The sequence below is a fragment of the Hippocampus bargibanti genome, linkage group LG13, assembly GCF_051943395.1.
Source record: "Hippocampus bargibanti isolate YZ-2025 linkage group LG13, ASM5194339v1, whole genome shotgun sequence".
NCBI lineage: Eukaryota > Metazoa > Chordata > Actinopteri > Syngnathiformes > Syngnathidae > Hippocampus > Hippocampus bargibanti.
This window is the reverse complement of record NC_142746.1, coordinates 17,859,260-17,878,004: the sequence shown is the minus strand read 5'-3', so window position 1 is coordinate 17,878,004 and position 18,745 is coordinate 17,859,260. Positions and strand designations below refer to the sequence as shown.

Below are 18,745 nucleotides of genomic sequence, written 5' to 3'. Positions count from 1 at the left end.
ACTTACAGACAGTGTATTGTCGGTGTTCAAATACCTGACAAGTAGTCGCCGAAACATGTCAGGTATTTGAACACCGACAATACACTGTCTGTAAGTAAGGAATCTGCTTAACATTAGTTATCAAGTAGACAGGATGAATTTAGTACAACGGTGAACTGTAAACAGTTTGGTATATAATAGTATTCAATAGAAAACGTTGCTTAAAAACAACAGATTGACATCATATACTATCCTGTCGTGTCAATGTCACGTCGGCCATTATGAATGGATTTCTACTTACGACCGTTTGACTTACGACCGTTTTGTCGGAACGGAACCCGGTCGTAACTTGGATGTTCCCTGTATATGAAGGCTTTTACATACCTGAGCTGCACTTCTATCAGGGTTTGAATGTTGAATGTGATAGTGCCTGGTTCAAAATCTGACACCCCCACCTCAAAAAAGTTTAGCTCAACTGATGAATATTCACAATTGAATCGCACAAGTTCTTTTTAGTCAAAAAAATAAAAAAATAGAAGCGCACTATAGGTAACTTAATGATGTAGCAATAATGTGTTCACCTCTGTGCCTTCAGAGGTGCCTGTTCAAACTACTTTTATTTCCTTTTAACATGCTCAGGGATTCAGTCTTGTTTTAGACATCATTAAAGGACAACCGACGTCTCCGGACAAGTTGTGTCCATAATTTGTAAAATGGCTTCAAATGACTTCTACTGGGCGTATTTTAATAAGATCCCACCGCATATAGCTATATTTTACATTTTAAGACTGGCGCTGAATATTCCGGAAGTCTTGTTTTTGAGTTGGTGACGAGTCCTCACGTGACGTCAGAAAAGGACCGCCTGCTGACCGTAAAAAAAAGACGCATTGTAGCGTCTTTCCATCACATCAATGTATTTTGCTGTACTGTTTTTTTTAAACCCTTGTGTTACATCCAAAAGCCACCAGCAGAGGGAGTCCAAGCTCCATGGAAGGAATGTATCAGCCTGTGGAAACGGGCTGATTCATTCTTCACAGCTTGGTGGCCATTTGATTGCCTCTTTTTGGGTGAGACATTCCCCCCCGCCCGTTTGCCTCAAAATGACACGGAATAAATTATTTAATCGATTGCAAACATGTATGCTTTTCCTCTTCAGAACTATTTGAATCATATTCATAACTGGAGGTGTAACAAGAAAGCATATTCTCCGAATCTGAAGCCATTGTTTTTATTCTCCAGCAATGTAAGACGTCTTGGTGTGACGTCACGAACTGGGGGCGGGACTTTCTGAAAATGCCCAATTCGCAGCTCATTTTTTTGCAGATTTTGGACACTTTAAGTCATTTTTATTGGTGTTTTGCATTTGACAAAAAATATCATACTGCGTGTTTTGGGTATTTTAGATGCTATAAAACGTTTTTCTGATGTCAGCTAAAAAACAAAAAAGTGACGTCGGTTGCCCTTTAAGATTCAGTGCGCTTATCTTGGGTGGGAAAAATGGTCAGACAACTTTAACTTGAGATTCTCATTGAGAAAGAAAGAAAAGATTACAGTCTGGTTTGAGATTTGTGTACACAAGGACAAATATGTGGTTTAGCATTTACTATATGCTTGTTATCTTATGAAAGAGTTTAATCTAATATTACCCCGCGACCCCCAGGTTGCTACAATCAAGAATTCAAAATTTAAGCAGCGTCAACAATGAGCATTTAGTGTTAAGATTTACTTCTGTTTTCAATAAAATATATATACTGTGCTTTGTGTTTTTGTGAAGTAGGGCATTTTTATTTCTTTATTTATTGTGAAAACAAAAAGGAAGGGAAGGTCTGCAGTAAATAGTTTGTGCAAAGCCACTAACAATCATCTTTAAAAAAACACATTTGACACTTCACAGAGCACTGCAATATTCACCAAAAAAAATGGCAAATGGTTACTCTTTGAATATTCAGGCACATATAGACTTGGGTCAACTTTCTCAGCATGGGGTCACATTAGTGAGGCTTGGTCAATGAAGGTGGCCAAAGTGATGTCGCGCTGCGAGAGCCCCCCGCAGTCGTGTGTGCTCAGGGTGATCTGCACCTGCATTGTCACAATACAGGGTCATTATATACCTACATATATATACAGTATATACACCGTTAGAAACATTAGACTCTCTTCTTTTATTGAAATAAAAGAGTTAATTCCTAAATTATATGGGACTGGAGTTATATGAAATGGGGGCAGTTGTCCAAAATACAATGCAATACATACATATTGGTTTATATAAGGCTTTAACAACAGCTGAAGCTGGAACAAAGCGCTAACATGGAAAAAAATGGGGAAATTCTGCCCCCTTGTGGAAAAAAACATTGCCAGAGGCCATGGCCAGCGCTTGATCGGCACCCAAACAAGAAAAAAACCAAAACCCGAATAAATTCGGGAATAGCGCTCTACGTCATATTTTCAATTGCCGAATAAATTCGTGAATGGCAGTGAATAAGTTAAACATGTATCTGATTGTAGTGACATATATTTCCATTTTATATTACACGCAAAAATACATTGTATCATATATCGGTCATATATTTTTAAATATATCCCTAATATATTGTGCAATGTAAATCGTAATATATGATTGTAGTTATTTATGAATACAAAATGAAATACATTTTGTACTATATAAATGCATGTATATTACAAGTTATATTTGCATATACTGTATTGCAATATATGAAAAGGGGCAATCATTTGTATATTTTGCAATATATTATGAACAATATATTATTGTACAATATGTATTGACAATATATAATAAATGAATTTAAAATACAGTAAAGTCTCGTTATATCGATATTCAAGGGAGTCCGAAAAAATATCGATATAACCGGGACTATCGATATATCCGACCCTGTTCGCATGTAATTTTCTCCGTGCGTGCATAGAAATAGTATCGATATAACCGGGACTATCGATATATCCGATATCGATATAACGAGACTTTACTGTATATATTGCATATTATGAACAATATATTATTGTACAATATGTATTGACAATATATAATAAATGAATTTAAAATATATGGGGAAATGACATTGAATAAAATATAAACATATAATATAATATAAAATGTATTATAATATATTAGAGTGATGTATCGGAAATTATATTGTCATTTCGTAAAGGATATACACGGTACCTTATTGTAAACATTGAACCATTCTGGATGATGATCCATCTTTTCTGCTTGTAAAGCCACTCTGGACATAAACCCAAAGGCCTTTATGGAAGAAATATTGATTTTAATGATCAATATGCTAAACAATGTATCAATTGGTTGTTTGTGTGCGTGTGTGGCAAGAATAATAACCTGATTAAAATCTTTAAAAAGAAACTCTTTATAGATGGCGTCCCGTCCCACCACCTCCACCCATTGGGCGCTCTGCAGTAGTGGCAGAAGGTGAGCTCTCTCCTCGTCAGTCAAACATTGGATTTTAGCTGCCTGAAATGATGACAGAGACAGGCAGACAGACGGGGAGTGAGGTAGACAGGCAGACAGACGGGTTCGGGGGAGAATACAGTACACAAACTGATTGGCTCCAACACATCTGGAAACAATGAAAAGATGCATTCTTCGCTGATTAAAACAGGCTGGTACAAAATGGATGCGCTAGGTCTATTTGCCTTGTGTTAGCACATGATGGGCGGAGGGTTCCCTTCCCTCTGTTCATTTAGCACATGATGCGAAATCACATGTATTACACATCTGATGCTAATTTGAACTTTATTACTACTACCTGATTTCTCTATGGTGTAATATATTTTTTGTAGGTCAGTGGACGCTGAAAAGGGATGTTGTCCTCAAACCAGCTCTTAAACTGAGAACATACGGTTAGACTACACGAGAACTATGACATCAACAGGTACCATAGCAACGCACTAATCCGCTGATCAGTGAAACAGCATGGAATAAGCAAACCTCGCCTGCCCTAACACTAGCTTCATGTGCACGAGCCATGCCGTGAATTAATAAATCATGCAACTATGCAATTGACCAAAAAATACAGTATTGCAGAAATAATAATACTGTTATTGTCCTCCCTATCATGAGTAAAAGTGGTAAATGTAAAAGCGATATTTTTTTACATCTAAGGGTTCCAACAGGCGTGTATCAGAGGTCGTGTACTCACCATATTTGCAGAACTGTCTCATGCACAAAGTCAACAGTTTCTTCCTTCAGCTCCGCTACAACAACTGGGGGGAAAAAAAAATCAACAGATGAGCTGCAACCAAAGTCCTCGTTTTAGCTGTCCTGGATGATGCCTGAGCAAAAATCCATTTGTCAACAGTGGTTTAATCATCAACCCCTCCTGCTGAATTCGTGTTCAGAATTTCACATTGCAAAATCAAGCCCAGACTATTTGCAAGAAATTCATGGAAACATGTTAGAGGTCAATTTAAACTTACATATGAAAGGGGAGTTAATGTCAAAGGTCAGTAAGCTCCCCAAATGGTTTGTCACAGCGAACGGCAGGGGGGAAGAAGGTTAATGAAATGAAACAAGGGATAGGATGTGAATTGTTGTCTTTTAATGCTCTACTAAAGCTGGAAATGAGAAACATGCTAAAAAAAATGCAGAGAAAGATTATTTGAATTAGTCGTTACAGTATAGTGTAGACCAGTTATTTTCAACCAAGTGTGCCGAAAGAAATTATCCAATGCCACTTTTTTAACCTGAAAAAACATGTATTATTCATTTTCTGTGAATATTATGTCATTGCGCGTTGTCCGTACTGTAAAGACTGGGATGGTCATTTAATATTCGTCCGTGTGGCAACATGTAGCTGATTGCCTTGTTCCTCCGAAATCGTGAGTGGTGTGCCGGAATTTTTTTTCCAATGTAAAAAAAAAACGTGCCTTGGCCCAAAAAAAGGTTGAAAAACACCGGTGTAGTCAACAGTTCACAAAGGGGTATCCAAACCGAGACCTTTAAAAAGATAAAATCGCTCACAGCATAGTTTGTATAACATCAACTCTAATATATAATATAGTATCTAATATATTTTACACTGCGGGAATAATAAAGGCAAATCCAATCCAATCCAAACTGAAGGAGCGACAGGTATTTTCAGAAAAACACTGGCTATTTGGTGAACGTACTTAAAAGTCTTCTACCATCTTCATACAGTATTTATGCTATGGGGTTGGGTAGCAATAATACATTTGAAATCATCCACGCCAATATGGGATAATAGGTAATGACCCAATATAACTGATGTTGACCGATTTAGCCATAATTTCAAATGCCATGTTTGGTAAACACAACCAAGGTCATTCCCAAAAGAGTATCTACAGTTAATCATAGTGATTGCAGAACGTTTTCCTCCACAAAATCCTGGTATTTGGTGTGCAAACTATGGGAAAATTGTGTTCTTTGGCCTGAACAAGTCAACATACACGCTATCAACCATGATTGATAAACATACCTTAAAATTAATTGTTGGCAGTGTCAGTCAAAACTGAAAAATATTGCATTTTTGAGGCAGAATTAGAATTAGATGTACATATTATTTTGGCCAGGTTCTGCATCTGCTGTTCCTTGTACCAAATTATAGTCAGTGCTCCATAAAAAGAAATTCCAAACAAAACATACCATAATACAGGAAGCCCAAACCTCATGCTGCCCTTTGACCATTGTTTTATTAGTTCCAGATCAGTTATGGCGATAAGCAAAGGATGTCTTTTCAAGTGACAACATGGAGCTGGTCAGACTTGTGCGACTATGTCTGACTTTAGTTATTTTCACCTGCGGCTGTGGCGCGCACTTTGCAGCAGGTGAGTCAAAAGCTTCCCGCCGATGATTCCGACTGGCCTCACTTGAACAAGGGCGTCACATTTGTTATTTCATGTTTCAGTAGTTTTAAAATAATGTGTGGAAAAACTTCCATTGAATGATAAAAACAAAACAGTATTCTTCCATTGTGAATTGTCAAAATAAATTATTTTGATGTTTTCCTCAGCTAAGATTAAAATTGCTATTTTAAACAACAACAGAGAATAATACACCATTATTCAGTAGAATGATGATTGGAATGGAATGATGATTGTGATCTTGAAGATGTGATCTCATATTTATGATGAACATAAGGTGTCACATGCAAGTTGTAAATCTGTGTTATTTGTCTCCACGTAGCACCCACTTTGAAAATGGACCAGGCTTTGTTAATATTTCATAACCGGTTGCCCCATGAAGTTGAAGTCTTGTACACTTCAGATTATTGCTACAAGGTAAACAAGCCTATTAGACTAAGTCATTAATAATTATTTGGGTGTGATTTGCCCAAGGTTTTAGTTGGCCATTTGCAGATCGGGCTCCCTGTAAACGGAAACAGGATATGTAGTAAGGCAAATGAATGACTTGAGAACACAATATACAGTGTGTGTGTGTGTGTGTGTGTGTGTGTGTGTGTGTGTGTGTGTGTGTGTGTGTGTGTGTGTATTATTATCATGTATCGTATGTGTAATTTTTGGTATTTTGACTTTATTTCTTGTCAGTGTGTTTACCAGAGTTTGGTCCACGTGAAAGCCAGTTTCAACAACGCATCCGCAGTCATTAGCACCAAATTCCCTTTGAGCTTGCAAGTAGAATCCAACAAGAGGAAAGCAATTCGTTGCAGGTAAAAAGTTCAAATCAATCAAGCACTACTTGAAAAAAAATGCTGATATTTCCTCTGAATTAATTTCTTACCACTTTTCATATTAACTATTGTTTAAGGGAATAGTTTGCCATGTCACACTCAATCTAGCATAAGGGGTTAGCACGATTGCATCACTGGGGCTGGAGAGGGGAGTATTTCTGACTGACTTTCTATTGCTGAGTGATGTCCTCACTCAAACTACTACCTCGGTAGATATTGATCCACAGTCTTTTTGGGGTTAATAAGACCTGACATTCCAATATTGATGGAAAAGGATAATTAAAGCTACACAGTGCCATGTCCGGCTCAAACCGCACAACAGAGGTTAAATTGGAGATAGCAGTGGTCATAAATAAACTGTCAGATCTGACAAGAAGACAGAATTGCTTGCCATTGTAGCAGGTAGGGTCAAGTGTCACATTATAAGCCCTTTTAAGAGGTCTCGACTTGTGCTTTCTTAGTCAATGCTCAGGTCTCTAATCAGACTGGTGATATTGATTTCCTCCCTCCCTTTTAAAAACACTCCAAGTAATAGCTAGTATGTCATTCCAATGGTGGATCAATGTAAGTTTTGGGGGTGGGGGGTGGAAACAGAGCAGGAGCGAAGACTAATGGATGCACTTACGGTTAATAAACATTAGATGGCACTGCAAAGCTTCTTTTGTATCACTGGCCTTTAATTACATATCAGGGTAATACAGAGCTGTGTTTATCAACTTTTTTTGGAGCCTGGGCACGTTTTTTTCCATTGGAATCTTTTTTTGTGGCGCACCACTAACAATTTCGGAGGAACGAGGCAATCAGCTACGGGTTGCCACACGGACGAATATTAAATTACCCCAGCACGGACACCAGACAATGACAATATTTGGAGAAAGTGGTGAATACATTTTTTTAATCAAAATTTAAATTAAAAAAGTGACATTTGATAAGTTTTCACGGCACACCTGACGATCTCTCACGGCACACTGGTAATATTCCATAACACTTCTCCTCGTTAGGGTTGTGTGTGTACATTTCTCACCTGACTTTGGGCCCGACGCCTAACACAGACTGAAGTGGTTGCCGGCCAATTTCAGTACACGTGAACTATCAACAACATTAAAATAAATGCATCACACCTATCCCAATAACTATTTAACCGTCTTTACTGCAGATGGAATCAAACATATGAGGAAGGTGGTCACTACTCGGTTTGGATCCTCAGATCAGATAGCGCCAGCAATGCCACCTGTTTTCATACCGTGGACAGAAAACCTCACAATTCCTACTTGCGTAAGTGTCTATTATCACAATCTGTTCCTGTCGAATGAGGCTGATATAACACACTCACTGATTTTATAATGAACAAAAATATCAACGCAGCACTTGGTGGTGTCATATTATAACCTAACAATATTTGGTAAATTTTAATAATTGTGAACGGAATTAAATACAGTAAAGTCTCGTTATATCGATATCGGATATATCGATAGTCCCGGTTATATCGATACTATTTCTATGCACGCACTGAGAAAATTACATGCAAACAGGGTCGGATATATCGATAGTCCCGGTTATATCGATATTTTTTCGGACTCCCTTGAATATCGATACAACGAGACTTTACTGTATTTACCTTATGTGCAACGTTGTAACCTAACAGTGGTCAGGCCGTAACTGCTTTTCTGATCTTAATAAAGGAAAAAATGGTCACTCGCCCATATTTAAATGTATTTGTCAAAGACATTTGAAACTGGGCCTTTTGTGAAAAATGTTTAAAAATGTTTGGGTTGACAGCTTGAAAAATTGGGAGCAACATCAACGTGCTGCTTTTATATTTTTGTTCAGTGTAAATACTGTATTCTCCGGTGTATAAGGCGCACTGGAGTATAAGCCCCAATGAAGGGTGTATTTTCAAACTTTTTCCACCAATAAGGCGCACCGGACTATGAGGCACACCTTCAATGAATGAAAAAAAAAACCTTTCCAAATATAATCTATAAATATATAAAACTGTTCCTAATATAAGGCACATCCCATTATAAGGCGCTACAGTAGAGTCTGGGGTAACACTATTTCTTCTATGGGGGGGAGTAATTAGCTGCTGACTGTAGTTGCGAGAGCTGTTATGGCTCAATATTACTTCACAACTATGGCAGAGAATCATCTTTTGAAAAAATGAAGGCTTTTGGGTGCGCCTTATACACTCGAAAATACGCTAATTGTTTGAATGTAAGAAAACCTGCCTCTGAAAGAAGCCACTTTCTTATTCATGGCGTCAGCATCCAGGAGCATCACTTGCTTTGTTCGCATTTAGTGCACAGTATTCTCTTCCCTCTCTTGGGATATTCTGCGTATTGATCACATGAGACATGCTTTCTTAAAAAGGGATAAAAAGAAAAGCTTTTGTGATTGTTTTCAAGGTGCAGACCTGTGCGTGGAGGACTGTGGGTAATACATTAGGTAGGGAGGAAGGATTAAGACATAATGGGATTTTGAAAGCGTCTCTGTCCATAATGTACACCCTACTTAACAATATTGCAGATTATGTTGTGGATCCGACTTTTAAGGCCGGGGAGCCATTATCCGTGCAGATATACGGTCAGTGAAATGGCACCCCTCACAGTATGATGAGCTTCCATTAGCTACACGCGCTGGCGATTATACAAACTCCCCACAGGGGATGCTAGGTTTAAGTAATGGTTTGGTCAGCAGTTGAAGCCGTGCGAGGGAATTTGAAAGTTTAGCTCTGCGTGTGCCATTTATTGGCCATATTGGATTGGATTAGCCTTTATTTGTTTCATAGTGGGGAAATTTACATTTCATAGCAGCATGGTGATGAAAGTAAGAGGAAAGGAAAGGAAGAAGTAGAAAAATAAAATACAGGACCTTCTATAAAGGCAGGGACTTACATGGGGGCATCTTGAAGTCAAAACAACCAAAAAAATGTAAATAACAAATAATGTGACACAACACAAAACACACAGTCATGATTATTATATAAGCACTTTCTGCACCCTCCTTGTTGTATGAAGCAGTTCTAGATGAAAGAGGAGAGGATCAAAGCGTCATTTTCACCAGTGGATCAGGGACGCCATGGTGAAATGTGCACGTCTGCTACAAGCTTAAAGGACAACCGACGTCACTTTTTTGTTTCTTAACTGACATCAGAAAAACGTTTTATAGCATCTAAAATACCCAAAACACGCAGTATGATATTTTTATTCAAATGCAAAACACCAATAAAAATGACTTAAAGTTTCCAAAATCTGAAAAAAATTGAGCTACAAAATGGCGACCTCCTGTGGCCACCTCCGTTTCCACAGGCCGATAAATTCCTTATATGGAGCTTGGACGCCCTTTTCTGGCGGCTTTTGGGTGCAACACAAGGTCCCCAGACCAAACAAGTACAGCAAAATACATTGACGTGATGGAAGGACCGCTACAATGCGTCTTTTTTTTTTCGGTCAGGGGCGTTCCTTTAGTGACGTCACGTACGGACTCGTCGCCAACTCAAAAACAAGACTTCCTGAATATTCAGCGCCAGTCTTAAAATGGAAAATATAGCTATATGCGGTGGAATCTAATTAAAATACGCCCAGTAGAAGTCATTTGAAGCCATTTAACAAATTATGGACACAACTTGTCCGGAGACGTCGGTTGTCTTTTAATGTTGAAAGCAAACATGAAGCTGTAGCATCCATTCACTCAAAGTAATTGTTTTACATCTCCCGTCCCATGTAAATCCGCTTCAATTCCAAGCCGCAATATCACATCTTATTGTGAGGTCATTTGTTAAGTAGGGTTTTCTTCAAAGGATGTATGTTTGTGCATAATGTTGGCACCATAACGGCATCCGAAGCATAACTTCAACTTAAATACAGATCCCTGTTAAGTGTCTCCCTTCCACGAATGTGTTGATGAACTTAATCTAGTTGCGCCCAAGTGCCTCGATTCATCTTGCCCTTATCCTGGACGGTAAGAGAGCGAGGCCAACCGCTGTAAAGTGTGTTTCAATTCACGCGCTGAGAGCTTTATGAGGTTTTTTTTTTTTGCCTTTATGAGCACACATCAACGAAGCCATGACTTTCCAAAGGTGATGAAGTGACCACTCTGTGTTCGGAGAGACTGCCCGCTTGGGTCCAAATGACTTTTTTTTTTTTTGTATTTGTTCTTCTGCTAAAAAGGCAAACACAGCATCCACAGTCTTCTTTCTGCTCCGCTTTGACGCACTCACATTTCTGCCTAGCTTGTTTGTTCTTCTTTTAAGGATGGATTCACAGCTGTAAAATACATCACGGGCATTTAAATGTTACTGATGATGATGAGGGTGAAGTACATTTTAAAGCGTGTTTTTGTCTTCAGTGAATCCTGTATATTGAGATGTATTTTTTTTTTTACAAAAGTCAAAACAAACGTATTCATTTTCCTCAAAAATAGAATTAGCTTCTATACTGGAATGCCATAATATTTGATCCATGTCATTGATCATATAACCATGCGTGTCTTTTGTCTTGTGTTTATCTAGCTATTCTGGTGGCGGCTCTCTCCTTGGCTGTAACGGCTCTTTTATTTGTTATTGCACCCTACATGTACAGGTATCTAACTAACTTTTAAACAGTGTTTTTATTGTCTTTTATTTTATTTATGATAGGTGGCGTATGCAGAAGCAATAGTTTATCCTTATTGCCCCTATTTGGAATTTCCTCTTGGTATCTAACCGAGCCAGAGAATTTCCAATGCCATGAGCAAGGCACATCTTAAAATTGTATGGCTCAAAGTCAGTCTACATTTACAGGACAACCGACAACCGAGTTAATCAGCCCGTTTCCACAGGCTGATAAATTCCTTCCATGGAGCTTGGACGCCCTCTTCTGGCTCTTTCTGATGCAACACGAGGTTTTCAGACCAAACAAGCATTGACGTCATGGAAGGACTGCTACAATGTGTCTTTTTTCGGTCAGGGGCGTTCCTTCAGTGACGTCACGTACGGACTCGTCACCGACTCAAAAACAAGACTTCCTGAATATTCAGCGCGAGTCTTAAAACTTAAAATATAGCTATATGCGGTGGAATCTTTGTAAAATACGCTCAGTAGAAGTCATTTGAAGCCATTTTACAAATTATGGGCACAACTTGTCAGGAGACGTCGGTTGTCCTTTAAGCCTACTCATAGCGTGTTTGACTTTGTGTGCAGTGCATGTCATCGTGTTTCATTCATACAAATGACACTAGTGGGCATCAAACCTTCTAAATCATCATTTCATTGAATGTATTATTACTATCATCAATACATTTTTTTAAAAAATATATTGATGACTACCGATTCTAAATGGATTGGATTGGATTAGCCTTTATTAGTCTCGCAGTGGAGAAATTTACATTTCACAGCAGAAAAGTTATCAAAGGAATAGGAAAGGAAATAAAGAAGTAGAAAAAAATCCAGGATCTGCTGTAAAGGCGGCCACTCTCACGGTGCCATCTTAAAGTCAGAACAACAACAAAAACGTAACAAGTAATATGACACAACACAAAAGACACAGTCATTCAATCTTCAGCACTTTTGGCACTCTCTTTGTTGCGTGAAGCAGTTCTAGGCGAAAGAGGAGAGGATCAAAGCCTCCTTTTCACCAGTGGATCAGGGACGTTGTGGTGAAATTTGCATGTCTGCTACAAGCTAAATGTAGAAAGCAAACACAGAGCCGTAGCATCCATTGACGAAAAGAGACTTTCTCATATCTACTGTCCCACGTAAATCCGCTTCAATTCCAAGCTGCGTCAGTGCCACATACGCATCGGCGCCCTGTGCTGACGTTCCTTTTTTTCTCAAGGAGGTCTATCCTACAATAGTGAATGAAGTTAGTATGTTTATAGCCTCAACGGTGCCAAATTACCAACATGATGCCGTTTTAGCCTAGATTCATGATCGTGCCAGACTTGTTGCGCCTATCATGAGAATAACGTTCTTTCACTGAAATGTATTTATTATTTTGACCTTGGCATTTGGTGTCTCTTACAGAAAGGGTCGCACATTAAAATTTGCAAAGACCATTTGCTGCCGCAGTCCACAGTACTCTCTTGATAATGTAAGTGAAACACTCCCACTCTTTGTCAGTTTGGAAACCATCATATTCAATCGCTGTAATTTAGGAGCACTTTTCTAAGTTACATCCTGATCCAACAGTTAGACTACATTGTTTAGATTGACCAACTGGAGAGCATGGTAAAATTTCGCAGAGCCTCCAGTCATCAAGCTACAGAGACACTAATAGAAAGATTGATACAAATGTTAGCAGAGCCATTTGTGCAGCAGGTTGACATAGAGGCATTCAGACAAACACACGATGCATTTTTGGGTGAGCATGAATGGCTCCTCTCATTCATCCAATCAAGATGTCTCTGTCTTCCACATGCTGTGTAAATGACATGGAGATCCATCATTACTTATTAGTGATGGTGTCTTCCTGCTCTGCCGCTTTAAAGTGCTACATGGGGGCCAACAATTCCAGCTAAAGGCCAACGTAAAAGAGCGATTCTCACAAAGAGACTTCAGAGTCCGGAGTTTGACATTATATAAAGATAAAATGTGATTTCTGATAAGATGTTGCTTCCAATTTTGACAAAAGAAGTTTACGTTCCAGATACATTATTCGTCGGAAATAAATGTCAGAAAATAGTACAGTGAAATTGGATAATTTCAGCACACTAAATTATCTCTCAGAGCACAATTACGGGTTTGTGTATGGTACGGTGTTTGGGAATCACTCCTATGAATGACCTAATAAAAACGGCATTTCATATAATCATTGTTATGTAAAAAGATTTTTTGTTTTATATTGTTATTGTAATTGTTATATAAAATGATTTTTTACATATAAAATGGAACGTATATATATATATATATATATATATATATATATATATATATATATATATTTATATATATATAAACATATGTATTTATTGTATATTATATTATTATATATAATATATATATATATAAATGATGTTTTATATATATATATATATATATATATATATATATATATATATATATATATATATATATATATATATATATACTGTATACAGCATATATTAGAAACTTAACATGTATGACATGTGCAACTATGTGTGTGTTCATATGTGTGTGTGTGTGTGTGTGTGTATATAAAAATATATATACTGTATGTGTGTATATATGAAAAAAAATATATATATATATATATATATATATATATATATATCACTCCTCCCCCTCCACCCTTGTTATTGCGCCTGTAGGATGAAGCGCAGGCTACACAAGCTGAGGACAGTGCCACTAAAGTGAAACGCAAACGTCTACGTTCACTCGATGCATTTCGAGGGTATGTGCCAATCCATCTTATTATTCAATCTATCACCACACAAGTCTCCTTGCAGCATCATGATGAAAATCTACAGGCCCGGTGTAATGAGTAATTACAAGGGGTCACGGTCTGGCCACAAACTCCCCCAAGCTTTTGTTATCAGGCGGGCTAGTTTTGGGCACTGTGTCTCATATCTGTACGTCTTGCCTTGGCGCTGTGTGGGTCTCCCAATTGGACCGAGTGAATGTGTGTGATTGAATCTCGGCTCCCTGCTCGTCTTAATTGCGGCCTGGGGGCGGGAGGGGGGGGGGGACACAAAGCACGCCTATCTGGACACAGGATGCTGGTGTGGCTTTGACCTCCCCCATGCCAAATAATTGATGTAATAATACAGTCAACATATCAGTACACATGAACACGGCCATAGATCTCTTGCCAAAATGGAGACGGCGAGATAACCCAGCAACACAATGACAGCATCCGACAGATGACAAACATTTCCATCTGAGCCTTTCATTAAGATACTTCACTGTGCGCAACAACAGCGACAATTTATCCAATCCAAAACACGGCATACCTTTGTTTATTTTGGGACCTCAGCTGGTAATGTGCATTCACGCTAACGGTTCAAGGAAGGATGAATGATATCCCATTTCCCATCAGTGCCGCTTCTAGCAACTCACCTGTTTGCTCATATTGGTTGACAATTAACTTAGGCTTCTGATCAATGAACAGTGGAAGAGGTTTCTTGGCAAATGTATAATTCGGGAACTATTTTTTACAGGTGCAGATTCCATGCTTTCAATTTAGGATTAAAATGAGGACAGCTGTTTTATTGTGCCCCATTGGCCAAAGCAAGGTCACCGAAGGCAGACTTTGATGAGTCATGTGACGAGGGAAATTGACCTTGCACACTCGAGATTAACTCAAGTGAAGATTGCGTGCTAGGCCCTCTCAGGTTTAACATTAATGACTTTACTCTTGATGCATGGATCAAAATACAGTCAAACCTCGGTTTTCGAACGTCTCGGTTCTCATCCCACTCGGTTTTCAACCAAAAATGTCATATTTTTTATGCCCCGGTATACAACCGGGGCATAAAAATGCAGACATATTTGGTTAAGATCTCCTGAATAGTATGATTTTAAAGCAAGCAGAGGATGGTTTGAAAAGTTAGTGTGCCCTGTGTTTGCCCAAAGACAGCTGGGATAGATGCCAACATGCCCAATGGCAGAAAGAAAATTGGTGAAAAAAAAAAGTTTGTTTTTATAGAATTTTACACATGACCTGCTCTATTATTAAGTTTTTATCCGGTTTATGCGATGAAATAGTTAAAAAGTTGTTTTCTAGACTTTGAACGGATTAAGATTTTTTACATTGATTTTAATGGAAAGCGCTGTTTCGGTTTTTGAACAAATCGGTTTTCGAACACATTTCTGAAACGGATTATGGTCGAAAACCGAGGTATCACTGTAATTATACATAAACACTGACTTGCTGGAAAGTGTTGTAGATGCAAAGGGCAGAAGTGTTAAAGTACAGTGATACCTCGGTTTACGGACCCCTTGGCTTACGAACTTTTCGGTTTATCAACGTTACATTTTTAAAAATGTTACCTTGGCATACGAACTTTTTTCGTACATGGAGCTGCCTCAATGAGTGATGTGTCATTCGCGAACGAGCCCGTTCTAACAACAAAATGGCAGCCGACTGTTTTTGTCCTCTATTCCCCGCCCCCACTCTTTGGTTAAAGCCACGTGATTGGTCAAGAACGCTGCAGTGAGGGGGGGAATGGTTTAAATATTAAAGAGACAGGCAGACGACAGTGAGAGAGTTTCAACTTCAGCGAACTATAGTCTTACTGGTAGTTTCGGCCCCATATATATCCCTCCAGTAGGGATATATATAGGGCCGAAACTACCAGTAAGACTAGAACTATAGTCTTACTGGTAGTTTCGGCCCCATATATATCCCTCCAGTAGGGATATATATAGGGCCGAAACTACCAGTAAGACTATAGTTCGCTGAAGAAGCATCTTGGCGAAACGTCCGACACCTTCAAAGAAGTACAGATGACGGCTGAAGAAACCTTTTCATCGGTAGCGATGGTTAGCTAACCAAGTTTAAAAAAAATGCTACATTAGCTAATGACAACAACTGGAAAAAATACACCACTCTAGCTTCCAGTATACATGTCCCAACTTGCAATAATGTGAACTAACTGGCAGAGGTTTTTAATCAAACAGCCTTTTGACTTTGACTGCTCCCGATTTTTAACCCGAAGTTTTGGCCTCCGAGTACGCAAACATCAACCGTAAATTCTGCTCTGTTCTGCATGACACAAAAGGCGTTTGTTGTGAGCAAAGGGAGTTTGTAATAATTGGACATGACATAGTGTGCAGTGACGGTCGCACGTTAATTTTTCTAAAAGGATTCCGATTTTTAATTTCAGGTCTCACAACTAAAAGCTAGTCGCCAGTTTGCATGGAAGAAATTGCCCCGTCAGTATTTAATGGAACAGGAGAACAAATAATAAAAGCGGGCCAGAGCACTGCCAGTTCTTTGCCAGAGGGCTGACTCATTCATTTCCTTCCTTGTTTTGACTGAGCTCCAGTTTTTTTTCTCTGATTGGCTTTCAAAAGTGTTCTGAGCCAGAGCCTATATACGGTAAGGTACCAGTACCTTTCATATTTATAATCGTCATCATCATCATGATAATAAATGGCCCAAAAAAAATCACATTTAACTCATTCACTGCCAGACATGCAAAAATGTGTCCACTCTCATGCCAGGGTTTTCGTCATTGTCCCTCAAATTCCAGGACGCACAGAATATTGAGTTTTAGGACTACATAAACATTCAATACAGCGTTAGGCACCTAAGACTCACTTCTTTCATCAGACAAAAATGAGTTGATTCCTATATTATATGGGTCTGGAGTTATATGAGCTTGAAATGAGGGCGGCTGTCCAAAATACAATGGAATACATACATATTGGTTTATATAACTCTTTGACAACAGTTGAAGCTGCAACAAAGCGCTAACATGGAAAAAAAGGAAATGCTGCCCCCTTGTGGAAAAGAAAAAAACATTGCCAGAGGTCTGACCAGTGCTTTATCAGCACCCAAACAAGAAAAAAAAACCAAAACCTGAACACATTTTGGAATGGAAAAGAAAAGACATTTCTAAAGGCCATGCCAGCGGCCATGGCCAGCGCTTTATCACCGCCCAAGCATGAAACAAATTCGGGAATGGCGTCATATTTTCAATTCCCGAATAAATTCGTGAATGACGGTGACGGTAAGACTGAAATGGCGAATGCATACGTAGTAATTCACATCAAAGAGGTCTATAAGCAAGTCGTAACCACTCACGACCGCTAGCAAACTCCATCTGTAAATAATCTGTTTGCTATAAATCATCGCTACTGTGTCACCCCCCCTTACCAAAATAAATCAATTTCGACTATAATAACTATTCCGAGGAATATTTATTATAGTTATTGAAATTTGCAACTGATTAGGAATTATCAAATAAACCGATTGTATCCGAAAATGATCTCAGCTTGGGGTCATTTGTTAAAAAGTAAAACAAGTGTTTTCCCAGAGGGGGTGGGGGGGGTGGGATGAATTAATGATTATTTGCAGCCGCAAGTGTCAAGTACGTGACGGCTGTGGTATAATCTGCCTAAGATGGAACCTTTTCATTAGAGAGATGGTCCATAAACCCTCATGTTAAAATCGTTTCTTTTACTAGGACTGCCTGCTTTACTTCTATAACCTTTGTCTTTTGTCACTATGGCGACTAATGGATACGCGCCGTCAAAACTTCAATGATATATGTGAGCGACAGATAGAGTACCCGATCACGTGAGCATAGTTCACTTTGATGGACCTCTGGAGAAGATCGGGTCTGATTAAAATCTCCTATCTGCAGTCTAAAGCTACAAGAGGTGTAATGGACTACTGCAGCCTTTAATCGAATGGAGGCAGAAGTAGATACAGTGCATCTTATCAGGCAGACTGTAACTTTTACCGATTTCATCATGACACTTAAAGGTAACCTTTTTTTTTCTACGTTATTGAATAACACTTAAAGGACAACCGACGTCTCCGGACAAGTTGTGTTCATAATTTGTAAAATGGCTTCAAATGGCGAATTTTACAAAGATTCCACCGCATATAGCTAGATTTTAGCTTTTAAGACTCCCGCTGAATATTTCGGAAGTCTTGTTTTTGAGTTGGTGACGAGTCCTCACGTTACGTCACTGAAGGAACGCCCCTGACCAAAAAAAGGACACATTGTAGCAGTCCTTCTATCACGTCAATGCATTTTGCTGTACTTGTTTCGTCTGAAAACTTCATGTAGCACCAAAAAGAAGCAGAAGAGGGCGACAAAGCTCCGTGTAAGGAATTAATCAGCCTGTGGAAACGGGCTAATTCCTTACATGGAGCTCTGTCGCCATTTTCTGCCTCTTTTTTGGTGCTACATTTCCCCCCTTATTGCCTCAAAATGGCACGGAATAAATTCTTTAATCTATTGCAAACATGTATGCTTTCCTCTTCAGAACTATTTGAATCATATTCATAACTGGATGAGTAACAAGAAAGCATATTCTCCGAATCTGAAGCCATTGTTTTGATTCTCCAGCAAGGCAAGACGTCTTGCCGTGACACCACGACCAAGGGGGCGGGACCTTCTGAAACTGGCCACTTCCGGGTTCATTTTTTTTGCAGATTTTGGACAGTTTAAGT

The 18,745-nt window shown here is 38.8% G+C and overlaps 2 protein-coding genes across 2 annotated transcripts in view; one reads left to right on the top strand and one right to left on the bottom strand.

The window, feature by feature from the left end:
- Positions 1–132: 132 nt before the first annotated feature.
- Positions 133–4,291, bottom strand: pcbd1 (pterin-4 alpha-carbinolamine dehydratase/dimerization cofactor of hepatocyte nuclear factor 1 alpha). The gene is made up of 4 exons (XM_089012136.1): positions 4,152–4,291; positions 3,332–3,463; positions 3,161–3,241; positions 133–2,058 (listed from the first exon to the last, which is right to left on the bottom strand). The coding sequence occupies exons 1-4, from the start codon at positions 4,152–4,154 to the stop codon at positions 1,966–1,968; spliced, it is 309 nt and encodes a 102-aa protein (XP_088868262.1). The 5' UTR covers positions 4,155–4,291; the 3' UTR covers positions 133–1,965.
- A 1,414-nt stretch (positions 4,292–5,705) lies between these two features.
- LOC148889580 (heparan-alpha-glucosaminide N-acetyltransferase) overlaps positions 5,706–18,745 on the top strand; it is a 30,499-nt gene continuing 17,459 nt past the window's right edge. The window contains exons 1-7 of the mRNA XM_089012135.1: positions 5,706–5,796; positions 6,155–6,249; positions 6,517–6,638; positions 7,816–7,934; positions 11,170–11,239; positions 12,661–12,727; positions 13,926–14,008. Coding sequence (XP_088868261.1) covers positions 5,718–5,796; positions 6,155–6,249; positions 6,517–6,638; positions 7,816–7,934; positions 11,170–11,239; positions 12,661–12,727; positions 13,926–14,008 — 635 coding nt within the window. The 5' untranslated portion in view covers positions 5,706–5,717. The remainder of the gene's footprint in view (positions 5,797–6,154; positions 6,250–6,516; positions 6,639–7,815; positions 7,935–11,169; positions 11,240–12,660; positions 12,728–13,925; positions 14,009–18,745) is intronic.

What these genes read in the sequence shown, in the direction of transcription:
- pcbd1 (XM_089012136.1), bottom strand. An exon ending in TTTTTAAAGATTTTAATCAG is followed by an intron (nt 3,242 to 3,331) that starts GTTATTATTCTT and finishes TCTTCCATAAAG; the next exon opens with GCCTTTGGGTTTATGTCCAG. An exon ending in GGTTCAATGTTTACAATAAG is followed by an intron (nt 2,059 to 3,160) that starts GTACCGTGTATA and finishes GTGACAATGCAG; the next exon opens with GTGCAGATCACCCTGAGCAC.